Genomic DNA, 17,146 nt, shown 5'->3' with positions numbered 1-17,146 from the left:
AATAACAGAATGACATAATATGAAACAAATAATGTTATGGTTGAATGGTTTTGATGTGCTACATGGTTCATTCTCTCAACTTTTTTTAGCTTCTTATTCTTTGATTCTATGTGTATACAAGGCATTAATTTCATGCATTAAGAAAGTCATGCAGGGAAGGGGATACCAATCTTATTATTTTTTAACAAGATACTAACTCGAAGAGGGCAGCTGATTTTCAAATGTACTTAAAATGAACATTGGGTTGTTGGTCAAATTTTTGGAATTAAAGGGACGCTTTCATCTGATCAAATAGAAAGGTAAATATTATTGATGGTGTTTCTACAGAATTTGAATTAAACAAAATACAAGAAGAATGTGACTTCAAGGACCAAAATAGGTTTGCTTGAGATTGCAACATTGATGGAAAATACATAATGCAGAAAACTCTTATGTAGTCTGTATTTAGTCTTCTGATAATTTTAAAGTTTTTATAGAATGCACAGGTCATGCAAAAAATATAAACTATTATGCTCTTAAGAAAACTAGAGGATGAAAATTGACATTAAAGATTCAAAATTTTTCTTTAAAAATACTTTTATGTTTTTTTTCAGGCAAGCTCTTCAAATTCTTCTTGGTTACCAACCAGAAGTCACTTTATTGGTATGGGATACAATGCTTTAATAGTGGACGAGGCAATTCAAGAAGTTGGTACTGCTTTTTTGGCATATTCCTTTGGATTAATGTTTAAGCCCTAATTTCCTTTGAGGTTATATTGAAGTTCATTGTGTAAGCTCTCATATTATGCTCCACTTCTATGATTCTAGGCTCAGCGAATGAAAATGCAATATTGGAATACATAAGGAATAATCAAGTTAGTGACTTTTTACTCTTTGCTTTCCTCATTTCATTGAAACGCTATTAGATTATGTGCTCCTTGAGATTGGTAATGTCACACCCTTGAGATTTTGGGGAGTTGTTTGAAAGGTTTGAATTTTTTTCTTTCTGTCCAGACAGTTGAAGAAACAAAAAAATGTTTTCTAGTTAATGTAGTTTGTCATAAACATCATTTTAATTTACAGGAATGCTCATCCGATTCAGATTGGTGCTTAATTAAAAGGCACTTTGTGAGCATGGGTTTCTCTTCAACTACAGTAGACAAAGCACTGGAAGAATGTGGTATGAGCATGCCTTAAGTATATTTTGTTTGAGTTGTTATATTTTTCTCTGACTTATAAATGGTGAATTTTTATATTTCTATCTTTGACTTTTTCTGAGATTCCTTTTTTTTTTTTCTGTTCCAGGGACAGAGGACGAGGCACTTATACTTGAATTCCTCACAAATTTTAAGGTAGTCCATTTACATTTCATTCCGTCTTTTACCATGTGTGTTCCATAAGAAATAAATGAAAAACTGATTGCTCAAAATAATCGGTTAATCTATTCAACGATATATAACCGTATATATAGGGATTACAAGACGGCGTTCTAAATTAAGAACAAGTTGTTTAAGTGAAAACTAAAAAGCTAAAAAGCTTAAAAAGCTAAATAATAAAAAGCTAACTATGCGTCTATAATAAAGAAGCAATAGTTTCACTTAACGCACCAAAACAAGCTAAATAAGTCGACAACTAAGATGACCATTATAAAATAGATATTAATATTATTTTAATAATAAATTCTCGACTTATCAAATCAGCAAATTTACTTTTCTCATTCAATTTCTCTTAAATTGCGACAAAAACATGTCGGCTACTAAACTGGAGATGTGGGTCAGCCCCAAAGTTTTGGTCTGTGGTGTTTGGATAGTTTTATCTTAGTTTATTTTGAAAATTGTTAAAGAATGTGGAATTTTTAATAAGAGTGGCTGTGTTGTATGTCCTTTGATTTACAGGGAAGCTCATGTGAGTCATCTTCATCCTCAACCAGGAAGCATTTTATGTCGATGGGGTTTTCTTCTGATATTGTTGATAAAGCTATTGAAGAACGTGGTATGGAATCTATGGATACACCTTAAGTATGTTTGTGTGAATAATGACATCTGATTTTGAATTATAATGGCAAAATACTTTATTCTATTCTGTGATATGTTTTCTGTGAGCATGTGTTTAGTAGACAAAGCGCTGAAAGAATGTGGTGTGAGCTTGCCTTGAGTATATTTTGTTCGAGTAGTTATATTTTTCTGTGACTTATAAATGGTGAATTTTTGTATTTCTATCTTTGATTTTTCCTGAGATTCCTTTTTATTTTTCTGTTTCAGGGACAGAGGACGAGGCACTTATACTTGACTTCCTCACAAATTATAAGGTAGTCCATTTACATTTCATTCCATCTTTTACCATGTTTATTTCAAAAGAAATAAATTCTCGACTTATCAAATTGGCAAATTCAAATTCTCTTAAATTGCGACAAAACCATGTGGGCTATTAAGCTGGATATGTGGGTCGGCCCCAAAGTTTTGGTCTGTGGTGATTGAATAGTTTTATCTTAGTTTATTTTGAAAATCCTTAAAGAATGTGGAAATCTTAACAAGAGTGGCAGTGTTGTATGTCGTTTGATTCACAGGGAAGCTCATGCGAGTCATCTTCATCCTCAATCAGGAAGCATTTTATGTTGATGGGGTTTTCTTCTGATATTGTTGATAAAGCTATTGAAGAACGTGGTATGGAATTTACAGATACACCTTAAGCATGTTTGTGTGAATAATGACATCTGATATTGATTTATAATGGCAAAATACTTTATTCTATTCTTTGATATGTTCACTAACTGCCTGCTGATTTGTTGGTTTAGGAATTGAGGATGAGGCTGAAATTTTTGAGTCCATCTTGACCTATGAGGTAGTTCATTCACTGCTTATTCTTTTCATGCCTTTCCCAACTACTTCCAAAATATAAATAAGATCTATTTCCTGGTTTACATCAGCAGCTGATGTTGAAGAAAGAGTTATTGAAGAAATCAAGTTCACACAACGAGGATTTCCTCACTCAATCAGAGAGTTCAGTGAGTGAGGTTACAGATACAGATGATGAAGATATCGGACAATTTAATGAGGTATTGCTTGTAATTTTTAGTTTTTGTTCAATTTACTTTTCTTTGGCTATTGATTGTTCATCATGTACATGACAAGCTTGTCATGGTTGTGGAATGGTTGACTCATAAAGATAAGTAGAATATTACAAATATAAAATGAATAATATAAATATTAAAATCTTATAGCCAGCTGATTAAGAAATTAATCCGTGTAAATGAATTCTAATTATAAATATGTGAAACCCTTGATTTATGATTATTTTTTTTGGTATTTGCGTACAAGTGCATGGTTGGTGGAAGTAAAGCATGCCTAGCACTGGTATCAATGAAGTAACATGGTTCCTACATATGAGAGCATGAAAAACAATAAACGTGAAGTCCAAATAAATTGGAGATTCATAGAATAGTAATATTATTTTACATTTAGTTAAATATTTTCTAGAATCCTCCTTCAAAGCAAAGGATGGTGAGGGATCATTTTATCAGTTGTGTTGGCCTCATTATAAAGGAAATTTGCTGTTTGATCATTAGCATATTATTGTACTAAATATTTAAGCCATGATATGAGGAATGTGCAATGCTGATGTGTGGAGGTTTCGATAACGTTGGTTTATGACAAGTCCTGCGGCTACCCATAAACTAAGCCATTAATGTGGTTCAATTTTGATGCTGATAGTTGTTGTCATTTTATGACACTCCTGGTCCATCACTGAGAACCGATCAAAGATACGATCCATTGACCGGCGCTGCTGCCCCAGTTGATCAAGGAGAAAAGTAGTGGATTTATGAAGTGTGAAGTGTTGTCTTGTCTGAAGGAAGTTCCTTTACTTAGTCTTCTTTCCGAGGTTCCTTCCTTTCCTTGTCTCCTCTTCTGTTCGTCGGAACTCCGAAACCCCAAGGTTCCGAAGTTCCTTCTCTTTTCTTTCTCTTCTTCCCTTTCCCTGAACTTCGGAACCCCGAGGTTCCAAAGTTCCTCGCTTTCCTTCTTCCTCTTCAGTTCCCCGGAACTTCGGAACCCCGAGGTTCCGAAGTTTCTTTCCCTTTGCTTTCTCTTCTTCCCTTTCTTGGAACTCCAGAACCCCGATGTTCCGAAGTTCGTCCCTTTCCTTCCTCCTTCTCTTCAGTTCCCCGGAACTCAGAAACCCCGAGGTTCCAAAGTTCCTTTCCCTTGCCTTCTTCGGAACTCTAGAACCCCGAGGTTCCAAAGTTCCTTCCTTAGACATTTCTCTCTTCCCAGAACTTTGGAACCCCGAGGTTCCGAAGTTCCTTCCTTAGCCATTTCTCTCTTCTCGGAACTCTGGAACCCTGAGGTTCCGAAGTTCCTTCCTTGCTGCCTTTTCCCTCTTCCCCGGAACTCCGGAACACTGAGGTTCTGAAGTTCCTTTGTTAGTTGTCCTCTTTTCCTTGTCTTCTTCCCTTTCCTGGAACTACGGAACCCCAAGGTTCCATAGTTCCTTTCCTTGTTTCCTTCCCCTTCTCCGAAACTCCGGAACCCCGAGGTTTCGAGGTGCTTCCTTAGTCTTCTCCACTTCGGGAACCCAAGTTTCCGAAGTCCTCCGACTTCCTTCCAGCTTGCTACACTTCTGGATGGCATGATCAACACTCAAAGCTTTAAATGCTCTGACGACTCTTGTGACTTGTGCGCCTTCTTTTGTGGAGCTACAGGTGTGCATTTAATGAGTTTGCAGGATTTCCATCAAGAGAGGTACAAGGCCATGCTTATTGTGGTTACTTATGTCATGCCTGCATACTTTGACTTTGGAATGTCAGTCAATCCACCTTCTTGAAGTGCCTTTCTTCTTAGGATTGCATTTTCAGGGTATGGCTAGGTTGCTTGTATGTAAAGAATGTCAGGTGCATGCACTTCCCTGCATTCCATGACTGATATTTCCTTGCACACACAAGGGTCAAGGCTTCTCTTCCTTGACCAATGGTCTCTCCTCTGTGACCTGTTTTCTATGTAAAGGTTGTTAAGCCTCATTGTAAAGGGTTCTCTCCCTGCTGGCTTGAGCTATTCGATGCTCTTTCACTTCTCTTGTATTTGTCTTGCATTTTTATAACTATAAGTTTGGACATTGGCCTTTGAATGAATTGAAATTACCATTCTTGCCTTTCTTCAACTTATGCACGCTGTCTATTTTTCCTTACCTTCATCATAGGTGTATGTTTTGTGGCTCTTCTCTCATATATGCCGTGTTGATTTATTTCTAACCTCCATACATGCATTGGGGTCACTCATGCAACTGAAGTTTGTGCATCCCTTGGGTATTTCAGTTGATTCTTTGTGCCATTTCAGGTGGGAAGAGAAACATCTCTTATCTTGGTGCATCACCTCCTTTTATTTTAAGCATTTCTCTCTTCCTTTTTCCTCTGCAAGCTATTAGGATAGGCTTAGGAGTAAGTTTTGAAGTGTTGAGTTGGTTCAACACCTACACCTGGATTGAGAAGGAAGTCGAACTTCTCCGAAGACTCAACCCCCTTGCGCAAGGTCCCACACTTCGGGGTTGTTTCCATGTTTCACGAGGTTGTTGAGTTGATAGCTCAGCAAGGGTGCAATCTTTTGTGACAACAGTTTTTGGCACGCTCGGTGGGACAAAATTTCGATGTATATGCTAATGATTCAGTGCTGTTCTTATTGTCTTAGCCTTTAGAGGCAGTCATCTTTCAAGCTCTTGGCGACTCTGCTCAACCAGTCCAGTTCTTGTTCATGCGAAGTTACTAACTCTGGAACCCCGGAACGCCCAGGTTACCAAGTGATCAACTCCAGAACTCCGGAACCCCCAGGTTCCGAAGTTTCCAAGTCCAGAACCTCGGAACCCCCAGGTTCCTAGGTGCCTAAGTCCTCAACTCCGGAACCCCGAGGTTCCGAAGTCATGCAGTCCTAAGCCCAAGCCAACTGAAGATTCGGTGTGCTCTTCAGTTTGTCAAGCCTTTGGAGGCAACATCTTTCAAGCACCTGGCGACTCTGCAATCATTTGGTGGATCTGTGGTATGTTATCAGTCTCTTGTTGAGAGGGTTCGTCTGCTCTCTTTAAGCATTTTGTTAAACAAGCACTATCTCTTTAAAATGCTTTAATATGAGTTCATATCATGGGTGTAACTTCTATTCACCCCCATTCTATGAGAATGCCAACCATTTTCCCCTCCTTACCAACAGGACCGAACTAGGACTGCTCCTAGTTTCAACCCAAATAACTTCACTTCAGGAGCAGGAGGGTACTTTCGTAATGCTTGCCACCCACCCACCCCTGCTCAACCTTCTTGGCAGCCCAACCAGCCCCAAGATGATGAAAAAACGCAAATTGCAGAACTCAAATGTATGTTGTTTGATCTCACCAAGCAGCTGGAGGAGTTGAAGAGGCAAAAAGAGTGGGATTTGCAGTAGGATCAACTTGCTTATCAGGATCAGCTTCAGCAACAACAGATGGGAGCCCAAAGACAACATGAGGAGTTCCTTGCAGGACAACTTGCCTCTGCTATGAAGAAAGAAATTGAGCAACTAGCAGCCATAGAGTTTCGGCTCATATAGGAGGAGGCTTCTGCTCCTAGGGTTCGTAAGTTTGAAATCCCAAGCTTCAGGCAGGGGAGACCTCCCAAGCCTTCAACTATCCTCCCTAGTTTTAAAATTCCAAGTTTCAAGGGAGCTCCAACTGTTGTTAGACAAAAGCCTTCTCCTCAGCGCCTTTTGCAAAACACCCCACCACCTAGGCCCTTTCCTGATGCTATCTCCCTTTTTAAGGGAAAACCTATTGTATGGAGGACGGATGGTTCCCATCCTCATCACGAGGAAGGGGTTCAATCAACCATTGGTGAGTCTTCATATGCTCTAAAGGAGGAGGAATTGACAATGCTGCAGGAGGATATTGAGAACAATCAGTTGCAACAACAGGTCATTGAAACTGTCCTCTCATTTGACAATCTTCCTTTCTTTATTAATCATGACGAGAAGGATATGTCTACACCTCCCCTGGTGGTAGCTCTGGAGCAACAAGCTGATGTTGAGGAGGGCACAAGGGGTAATGGTTTTGCTGCAGATTGCATGGCGAATGGATCGTGCCATGAACCTAAGGTTGTTGTATTATGTTGCCAGGAGGAGGAAACAAAAACAAAGATACAATCTGAAGATTTTAGATCTTCTTGTGAGGTGTCTCATAAACCTGAGATTTGTGCTGATGAGTTGTATCAACACATGTAATTATGATGTATGTTGGTTCTCTTTTGTCCCTGAAAGTGATGATGTTGAATATGAAGTCTTCATTCAAGGTGAAGATGTTTCTTTTGGCATTAGGGATGATGTGCCCGAGCTTGAATGTTTCACTTGGGACCAACATACCAAGTTTGATGACGTTGAGCAACAATATGTTGGTCATGCCGATAGTCTTTTGGTTGCTCGACTTGATAGTATATTTGAGCTTCAAAGTTTCCAATTTGATGTGCCTGAAGACCCCTTGTGCAGGCCAAGACAAAGATATGGTATACTTTTCATCACCATGTGAGTTCGAGGCCTTTTCCTTTGGTTTCGACTCACGCCAAGAGGAGGCCGACTATTGTGAAAAAAATGATGTCCCCTTGTATAATAGAGATGCCTTCTTTTTTGCAAGGAGTAGTTCTTTTGATGCTAGCCGACTCCTAAAAAACTCCCCCCTTGCTACTATGTGTATGCTTCATGCATCCCCAGATGTTTCAGGTGGCTATTTTCTATGGCTTCCCTATGGTGGCACGGTAAATGGTGAAGTGTTCTTTCACCACATGAGTAGTATGTGTGATCTAATGCATGCATACAAGAGATTTCAACCATTGCAGCTAGATGGTGAATGTAACAATGGTCCGAGGGGGATCAACTCCTTCAAAAGGTTCCACTTTGACAGAGGCAAAAGCATCAGTTGCCTCTTATTGTAACAATGTAAATATTAGTTAGGTTCTTGTTTTCCAAGAAGTGCATGAGAACAGGTTGTTCCCCTTCAGAATGGTTGATCTTGATCCTTTGTAGGTTACAGAGGAGAGAGTTTTCTTCTTTCTTGCAGTTGTGATTCAATGCCCAATGGATGCTCAAGGCTTCTGGACTTCATGCTTAGCAGGCAAGCATCCCGCAGAGGTCGCCAAAAATGTTGTCATTTTATGACACCCTTGGTCCATCACTGAGAGCCGATCCATGGACCGGCGCTGCCCCAGTTGATCAAGGAGAAAAGTAGTGGATTTATGAAGTGTGAAGTGTTGTCTTGTCTCGAGGAAGTTCCTTTCCTTAGTCTTCTTTCTGAGGTTCCTTCCTTTCCTTGTCTCCTCTTCTGTTCCCCGGAACTTCGGAACCCCGAGGTTCGAAGTTCCTTCCCTTTGCTTTCTCTTCTTCCCTTTCTCGGAACTTCGTTCCTTTCCCTTTGCTTTCTCTTCTTCCCTTTCCCGGAACACCGAAACCCCGAGGTTCCGAAGTTTCACCCTTTCCTTCCTCCTTCTCTTCAGTTCCCTGGAACTCTGGATCCCCGAGGTTCCGAAGTTCCTTTCCCTTGCCTTCTTCGGAACTCTGGAACCCCGAGGTTCTGAAGTTCCTTCCTTAGCCATTTCTCTCTTCTCGGAACTCTGGAACCATGAGATTCCGGAGTTCCTTCCTTGCTGCCTTTTCCCTCTTCCTCGGAACTCCGGAACATCGAGGTTCCGAAGTTCCTTCCCTTGCCCTTTTCTTTTCCCGGAATTTTGGAACCCCAAGGTTCCAAAGTTTCTTTGTTAGGTCTCCTCTTTTCCTTAACTTGTCTTCTTCCCTTTCCCGGATCTCCGAAACCCCGAGATTCCGTAGTTCCTTTCCTTGTTTCCTTCCCCTTCTTTGGAACTTCGGAACCCCAAGGTTCTGAGGTCCTTCCTTAGTCTTCCCCACTTCGGGAACCCGAGTTTCCGAAGTCCTTCGACTTCCTTTCGGCTTGCAACACTTCTGGATGGCATGATCAACACTCAAATCTTTAAATGCTCCGACGACTCTTGTGACTTGTGTGCCTTCTTTTGTGGAGCTGCAGGGGTGCATTTAATGAGTTTGCAGGATTTCCATCAAGAGAGGTACAGGGCCATGCTTATTGTGGTTACTTATGTCATGCCTGCATGCTCTGACTTCGGAATGTCAGTCAATCCACCTTCTTGAAGTGCCTTTCTTCTTAGGATTGCATTTTCAGGGTATGGCTAGGTTGCTTGTATGTAAAGAATGTCAGGTGCATGCACTTCCCTGCATTCCCTGACTGACATTTCTCTGCACACACAAGGGTCAAGGCTTCTCTTCCTTGACCAATGGTCTCTTCTCTGCGACCAGTTTTCTATATAAAGGCTGTTAAGCCTCATTGTAAAGGGTTCTCCCCCTTCTGGCTTTAGCTATTCTATGCTCTTTCACTTCTCTTGTATTTATCTTTCATTTTTATAACTGTAAGTTTGGCCATTGGCCTTCGAATGAATTGAAATTATCATTCTTGCCTTCCTTCAACTTATGCATGCTGTGTATGTTTCCTTACCTTCATCATAGGTGTATGTTTTGCGGCTCTTCTCTCATATATGCTGTGTTAATTTATTTTTGAGTGTGACTTGTGGGAAATCTTCTCCCCTTTGACATTTAGCAATTTCTAACCTCCATACATGCATTGGGGTCACTCATGCAACTGAAGTTTGTGCATCCCTTGGGTATTTCAGTTTATTCTTTGTGCCATTTCGGGTGGGGAGAGAAACATCTCTTGTCTTGGTGCATCACCTCCTTTCATTTTAAGCATTTCTCTCTTCCTTTTTCCTCTGCAAGCTGTTAGGATAGGCTTAGGAGTAAGTTTTGAAGTGTTGAGTTGGTTCAACACCTGCACCTGGATTGAGTGGAAGCAGGTTTTCTCCGGAGACTCAACCCCCTTGCGCAAAGGTCCCACACTTCGGGGTTGTTTCCATGTTTGACGAGGTTGCTGAGTTGATAGCTCAGAAAGGGTGCAAGCTCTTGTGACAACAATAGTATGAAACTCAAAATGAAGAACTTGACAGTATGCTTTATATACTTGCATATTTGTTTAGAGTAAGACTTCATGGTAGAATTTAAGCAAGTTAATGACGCCAAGAGCCACTGCAATGGTCATCACAAAGAGTTTAGTAATCCTCGTTCATTATTGGCGACTCTACAGATGATTAAGTCCTCTTGTTTATAACTAATTTGCTTTGCCCAAACATCATGAAATGGAGAAAGATGCAAATGAAACAGTTTAACAGCAAAAGAAAATCTTAGCATTAGATCCCAGTTCCAATAACCACTTCATTAATCAGAAGGTCTATAATGCAAATTCAGGAGAGAGATTGTCACAGATAATTTATTGCTTGTTGAATTTAAAAAAAATGGTAAGTTCAACCTGGGAATTGACTATAGATATTTTGGGGGCTGTTACAAATATCAAATCCTTCTTTTGGGAACTTGTTTACTGCGCCTAAATAGCTCATGAAATGAAGAAATTTGATATCAGCGAAATGGACATGAAATGCTGTGAAACCCTTGACACTGTCTTGCAGTTTAAAGACAACTTGAAGGTCCAGAATGCAAATTCAGGGGAGAGTGTTGGTTTTTTTGCACGGAGTATACCTTCTTGGTTTATGCCTATATCTAGTGCCCTCAGACAACACTCAGATTGAACTTATACCTTTTATGAAAAATAAGATAACCAAGAGTTCTATTTAATTCTACTTCTCAGTGTTCATGTAACATGGTTTGAGAAATATCAGGGAAAGGCAAGGACTACTGTGCTTATTTTATCAGCCTTAAAACATAATTTTAGGGCTTAGCAAATTTTTTTCTGTAGCTGCTGCAAACCACCTAAAGGAAGCTGAAACTGGATCTGCCATAAAGTTCTGACTAAAGTTGCTGGAAAACCAGAAATTCTGTAAGACCTGAAATCTAAAAATGCTTGGGAAAAGATACTAAAATTTAAGCTGCTTTAAAAGTTCTAGGGTAAACCCTACGTCTGTAACGTGAAATCGCAAGAAGATAATAATATTCAGATTTCTATAACTACAAAGAAACTGAACTATGATATTTACTGGAAATTAGGGAATGAACGGTAGATAGAAGAGAGATCTTTCCTGAATATGTATGTGTGTGAACTCGTGCCATATCCTAGAGCATCATGGGTACTACACTTGACCATGGAAATGTTTTCTAAGATTGTCAACACAGAATTATTCTGAAACGTCCAGGACATTGATGATGTTCCATAATTGAATCTGAAAACATGGGTTGACAAATCATAATTGAATCTCATGCGAAAACTCCAGGGAAAAACCTATATATAGAATCTGATATTGCAAAAAGCTAAATGGGACACAAATTTCTGTAATTGTGATGCAATGGAATTGTTTATTTGGTGCAAAGCTGATATGAATGGTAAACGGAGTAACTTTACTGATTACTGATTAGTTATCAATGTCAATTTGCTGACTTAGGCCTAATTCAAGAGAAGTACCAATGTTGCTTTTGGCTGAAAACACAGGTGCTGTAGAGCTGTGCTTAACTTCTCTCTAAAGAATATAACCTTCTAAGGCCTATGGAACTTTTATGAACCTTTTCGATTGTATGACAGTTCTAAGTGTTAGATATTGGGTCAAATCTACCATTTTTAGTTAGCAGATTTCAGATTTGCCAGTTGACAATTATACCTGCACATAATATAATGATATAAGCTGAAGTTGGCACAATCTAGGATAATTTTCCTTTCTTTAATACATGGATGATTGAGTCCCAAACATGTTAATTATTAAAATTAGCTATGAACCTTTTTAGGTCTGCAACTGAAATGTGTTTGACAGTGGTTCCAATCGACCCTTGTACGCAGTGAATTGATCATTCCATGATAATATGTGAATGACATATATACTAAACTAGGCATAAACTAGAATGAAATTTGTTTTCTATTCCTTAATAATTGGAAAAATTTAATCAGATAGTCCATTCAGTAAGGTATTCGTAGTGCCCATAGAAAAGATGATTCATAGCTCCAGCAATTTTTTTATGGAAATTAATGGAAGTGCTTTTTCTTCAGTTGCCTGACCTTGTGAAGCTTCCAACCTCGGCCAGAGTTTTTCCATGCCATTGTTAGGATGAAATGGTGTCACCTTCATAATATGCTGAAAAAGTCTTTTAAGTGATGGCACTATGACAAAAGTATGCCTGAAAGATTTCTTGTAATCATTTGCTAATCTATCCATTCGCTGCATCCAAGTCTCATTAGCTTTTGTTTTGAACTTATTAGAATAATGCAACCATGAGCATTCTGCAAGCTCATTAGTTTGAAATGTTGGACTATGACACTACACCCTTTACACCTTGTCTGGAAAACATATTTATTGATTCAGACTTGACACAGAAATGATAATGAATTGATAACATAATGGACATCAAGTGGTACAATCATTGAGTTTCAGATGGGTACAACATATGGAAAAAATTAGGTATCATCAAGGAGGACCAACCAATTGATCTTGAAGAAATTGATCCAGATTTTGAGTGGAATACAAATGATGATGTCCTTGATGATGGTGATGATTATGATCTGTTTGTTGAGTGCAACTATGATAGTGACGTGGTTGAACAATTTAGGAAAGGCTTTGACCTAGTAGCTTCATCATTAGGACTTGCAACTCTTTAGTGCATCTCTTTCAATGGCAGCAAGAATCATCGGCTATGTCTGATTTTCTGGAATCTTGTACTTAGTAGGTTGGCTTGTACAAAGTAAATTCTAATTGAAATTTGAAAACTATTGGCATCTAGTTATTATTTATGTACCATGTAGTATGCATTGTGCAATGCACTGCAATCAGCGATATAAACATAAATGAGAAAATCTATATTCTACAATTCAAGGGTTAAAAACTCATTTTCTTTGCTCTCTATATCTCTATGCTATTGAAGTTATTTTAAATTTAAATGACAGCACCCCCCCCCTCTCTCTCTCTCTCCCTCTCTCTCACACACACACCAAAATGAACATGTTAGGTTCATTTAGCAGCAAGCTAGTAATCAGAATCATCATCAGATGGAAAAATCATGAATTGTTTATGGAAAGAGACATCCTTTAGATTGCAAGTGAGGATTGTTTCAAAAGCAAGATTGTGAAACCTCTTATCATTGGGCTGAGCCTAAACACTGAACTCATAGTCTTAAAGCATTAAGATTATACTGTAGGATCATGCAAAGTTTTTTTGAAAAGAAATATTATTATATTACATTCTCCTTGGCTGTGACATGAGGATTATTGTATCCATATCTAATTAATGTTCATTGCATGATAATCTTTATTCTTAACATGACGACTGTCTATATCACTAGATCGATGAGATGGATGAGAATATTGAAGAATGCTATGTTTATAATGAACACCGTACCATGTCCAAGAACATGATTATGTAAAAGAAAACAAGCTTTTGGAAATTACTGTGTAGCAGATTTTTATATCAGTAATCTGGATCACACTCTGATCTATCTTTATGATAAAAAAGATGTGTAGACTGTGGATAGAGATCTTTACATGTATAATTCTAGTGAAATTCATTGATGCCACTTTGAAGATATAAAAATAAATGATGTCAAAAACAGCCATTATTGACATAATTGTCTAATCATTATTTTATGAAGATTATAAATATTAAATGAAATAGCCATTATCACCAATTAATTGGATTAACTTGGTTATTTACATCAATTAGTCCCCAATATTCTTTTGAAAGATGGATGCTTTTAACCCATTAATGATTGTATTCATGAATGGCTTAGTCCTCATCCTTCATTTCAATTCATATTGTGTGCGTGTCCACAAATGTCAGTAGCTTCCCTTAGAGGACCAGGCCAGTAATTAATGGGTGAAAAATTTACATTTTCCAAAGAGGTAGTGGCACCTAATTATTGTGAATGGGTGAGTTGATCCAATTAATTGGTGATAATGGCTATTTCATTTAATATTTTCTTTATCTATGAAAATAGATAAAATTAAGTATTGTAGATAACAACTATTCTTTCATTAAATTGTATTTATCTCTTCAAGATGCATCAACATACTTCATTAGAGTTATCTTTGTAAGGAGCTCTAGTTTGCAATATGTAAAACATCTCTTTTCATTCTGATGATAGACCACATAATTTAATCCAAATTTTTATATCTTATAAATGATTATGAATATAAAGAAAATGAAATAATATTATACAGGAAAGTTAATGTTCACTGGATATAGAGAATGGAATTTGTTTGCAAGTGTTTTTTAAAAATATGTAAGCCATTGGAGAATTTGGGCATTCTCAAGACTGTCAAAGGTCATTTTCATGTCCTAGGGACAATAAATGAAAGGATGCCCCCAAATGAGGTTTCTAGTAGAGGGGACAGCCCCTGATTTTTCCCTTCCAAGGAAAATGGGAAGGGAATGTTTCATCCCTGCCCCTCATCTTGGATGTTGCCAAGATCCAAGGATGTACACTTGTAGTACGCCAGTCATTATTCTATAGATATTTCTGAGATATTCCCTCATCTGCAAATCAGGTTGCAACAAATTTTTTGTAAATGGTTAAATTTGTCTATGTTACTGGTTCGCCCTCATGAAGCCTCAGGTCTTGGTCCATTTTGAACCTGGTCCAGGTTCTGGTCCAGTCCCTTGCAGATTGGAAAGGCTTCTGTCAGAAGATTGTGGGTTCGACTTGGATGAACTCAGGCAAACTTGTGAAGAATTTGCCCTCTCATGTGCCCAACTGACGAATTTGCAATTTTTTTTTGACTTTCGACTCTTTTTTACTCCAAAAAGTGCCATTCACCCCTTCACCTCAAAATATGACATACAAAACATCCAAACTTGCAGCTTCTCACACAAAGTAGCTACAAAGAAGGGGAGTCAAGGAAGAGAGATATCAAGCCAGTGCGTAGTGACTTGGATGCTTCCATTGCTCACTTTGCTGCACTTGATGTTGACGATGACTATAAGCCACCTAGTGAGCATGAGAGTGCTAGTGCCAATGCTAGTGTTAGTGGTAGTGCTAGTACCAATGGCACTATTTGTGGTTCTAATTTACCACAACATAGATCATCTGATATGGATGATGATGATATTTTTGATGACCCATATGATATTTGATCAACGATGGCTGATTGTTGACACTTGGCATTATTATTTTTGAATTTTAAAGGTTAAAATTAATTTATATCATGACATTCAAGTTTGACTAATATTTGACTATTTATATGGTGGTGTATTTTGAACTTAACTATTGCTGCAAATATGTATATATTTCTGATTTATATATGTTTTTGCATCAATGAACCCAAAACAAACCCAACCCCTAAAACATTTTTAACCAAATCCATGAACCGAACCATCAAACCCACCCGAGCTTGAACCCGAACCAGTAACTTCGAAATTTGTTTTAAAACTTTATTTCTGTTTTCTTTGCAGGATTGGGGATTTGACTTGTCCAAGCTGGCCTGAAATAAATGTCTTGTTCTCCGTCCCTGCTTTTGAATTTCCCTCCAAGTTAGCATCACACAAATTGGAGGGTCATCTAGCACTAGCAATATCTATGGTTGCTTCCAAGAATGCTAGATTAGAATTTGGTACCTTAAGTAATCCTTTCTTTTTTAGAGGTTTGTAAGTGTACACTAATTCTATAGAAAGATAACCCTTTAGCATATTTGGCAATATGTATCCCTCTTTTCTATAAAATACATGGGATGATTTTGAAAAAATTTACACATTTTAAGCTATGTTACTGGTTCGGCTTTGGGATCGGGTTTGAGGATGCGAACCTGGTTCGTGGGTTCAAGTTTTGCCTTTTGGGTTCATGGGTTGGGTTCATCCGTATATATATATATATATGCAAAAAAAAAAAGAAATATACAAAATTACAAATCTAAATACATTTAATAGTATGCTACTTCACCCCTTGATCAATGCCAAATGCCAATTGATAGTTCAGAATTTCAATAATATCATATTATGTCATATACTCCTATGCCATATAATATATATCAATGTATCATAGATTCATATATGTCCAGGTTCACGTTTCAAATGAAAATCATTACAATTACAAAATTGACAATCAAAAATAATAAGTGTCTTCTATCTTCATCAATCATCAAAAGGATCAGGATCAAGATCATCATCATTTGCCATGGTTATTAGTATGTGATTGAAGGCAAATTTTTTTTTTTTTTTAATGTTTATAAGTCACTTTATGTGACTTAACCCAGCCAGTGAACCTGGGCCCTGGGGTGAACCCTGGATGGACCCGTTGCGAACCACGACCCATGCGGACCTGGTCTGGGCTAGAGCCTTTAGACAGGTGAATTCGGTATCACAGATTTTAAGTCTTGATTCTATTTTTAAACAATTGTCAATATTCTAGGGCTTGCAGATGTAAGTTTTCTATATAAATTTAGGTGTATGTTTGCCATCTGTCCAACCTCATTTGCATGCGATTGCAGACAATCATCCCATGTATTTATGCTTGTATCTTAAAATTGTATGGATAAAAACCATCTTTATTGTATTTGTATATTTGAATATTAGGATTTACATGAGATTGTGTGCCCAATGTTTCCCTGGGCACCCCTATCACTTATCTGTTTCAGGTACATTGGGAAACCTATGAAGCATCACCTTAACTGTCCTTGATTTTTGTCAGATGAAAATGTTTTTGAAATGGGGCAGTTGGAGGAACATCATTTGTGGCATTTATGAAAATAACACCAAAACCAGAAAATACAAAAAGCAAACAGAAAGAAGGGTTGTGGGGGGACCCTAAAGGCTTCAATACCCTGTTTAAAACCCTAGCCTCCTAGCCTTTGAAAGACCATCCATAAGCCATCATTTTCACTTGCAAATTGCAGTAGTTGTGATTCTATGAAGGAGAGGGATAGAAGGAGATGACATTTTTAATTTTGATGTATTGCTAGACTTGAATGAATGAATCGTGATGCTTTTTAATTTGACTTGTGAATTCATTGACTTTGATTTAGGTACAAATTTTTAAACCATAATGCTATGGTTTATTTTAGGTGTTATAATTTCCTACTACATATTGAAATTATTCTTTTCTTGATTTATATTTTGAGTTTTATTTGTTTTCCCTATTTCTTGAATTTCTGTCCACCACCATCCTCCCAAA

The 17,146-nt window shown here is 38.0% G+C and overlaps 1 protein-coding gene across 13 annotated transcripts in view; it reads left to right on the top strand.

Moving 5' to 3' along the window:
* LOC131038301 (DNA (cytosine-5)-methyltransferase DRM2) overlaps window positions 1-17,146 on the top strand; it is a 149,780-nt gene that overhangs the window by 57,177 nt on the left and 75,457 nt on the right. For 5 of the 13 annotated variants that reach the window (XM_057970654.1, XM_057970652.2, XM_057970653.1 and 2 more), the window contains 9 exons: window positions 594-690; window positions 807-853; window positions 1,062-1,158; window positions 1,284-1,330; window positions 1,874-1,970; window positions 2,240-2,286; window positions 2,521-2,641; window positions 2,773-2,819; window positions 2,905-3,033. In XM_057970654.1, the coding sequence (XP_057826637.1) occupies window positions 594-690; window positions 807-853; window positions 1,062-1,158; window positions 1,284-1,330; window positions 1,874-1,970; window positions 2,240-2,286; window positions 2,521-2,641; window positions 2,773-2,819; window positions 2,905-3,033 (729 nt within the window). The remainder of the gene's footprint in view (window positions 1-593; window positions 691-806; window positions 854-1,061; window positions 1,159-1,283; window positions 1,331-1,873; window positions 1,971-2,239; window positions 2,287-2,520; window positions 2,642-2,772; window positions 2,820-2,904; window positions 3,034-17,146) is intronic. The other 8 variants (XM_057970655.1, XM_057970657.2, XM_057970660.1 and 5 more) reach the window with 5 other exon arrangements.

This window comes from Cryptomeria japonica, chromosome 6, assembly GCF_030272615.1.
Source record: "Cryptomeria japonica chromosome 6, Sugi_1.0, whole genome shotgun sequence".
Taxonomy (NCBI): domain Eukaryota; kingdom Viridiplantae; phylum Streptophyta; class Pinopsida; order Cupressales; family Cupressaceae; genus Cryptomeria; species Cryptomeria japonica.
This window is presented reverse-complemented; position numbering and strand designations above follow the sequence as displayed.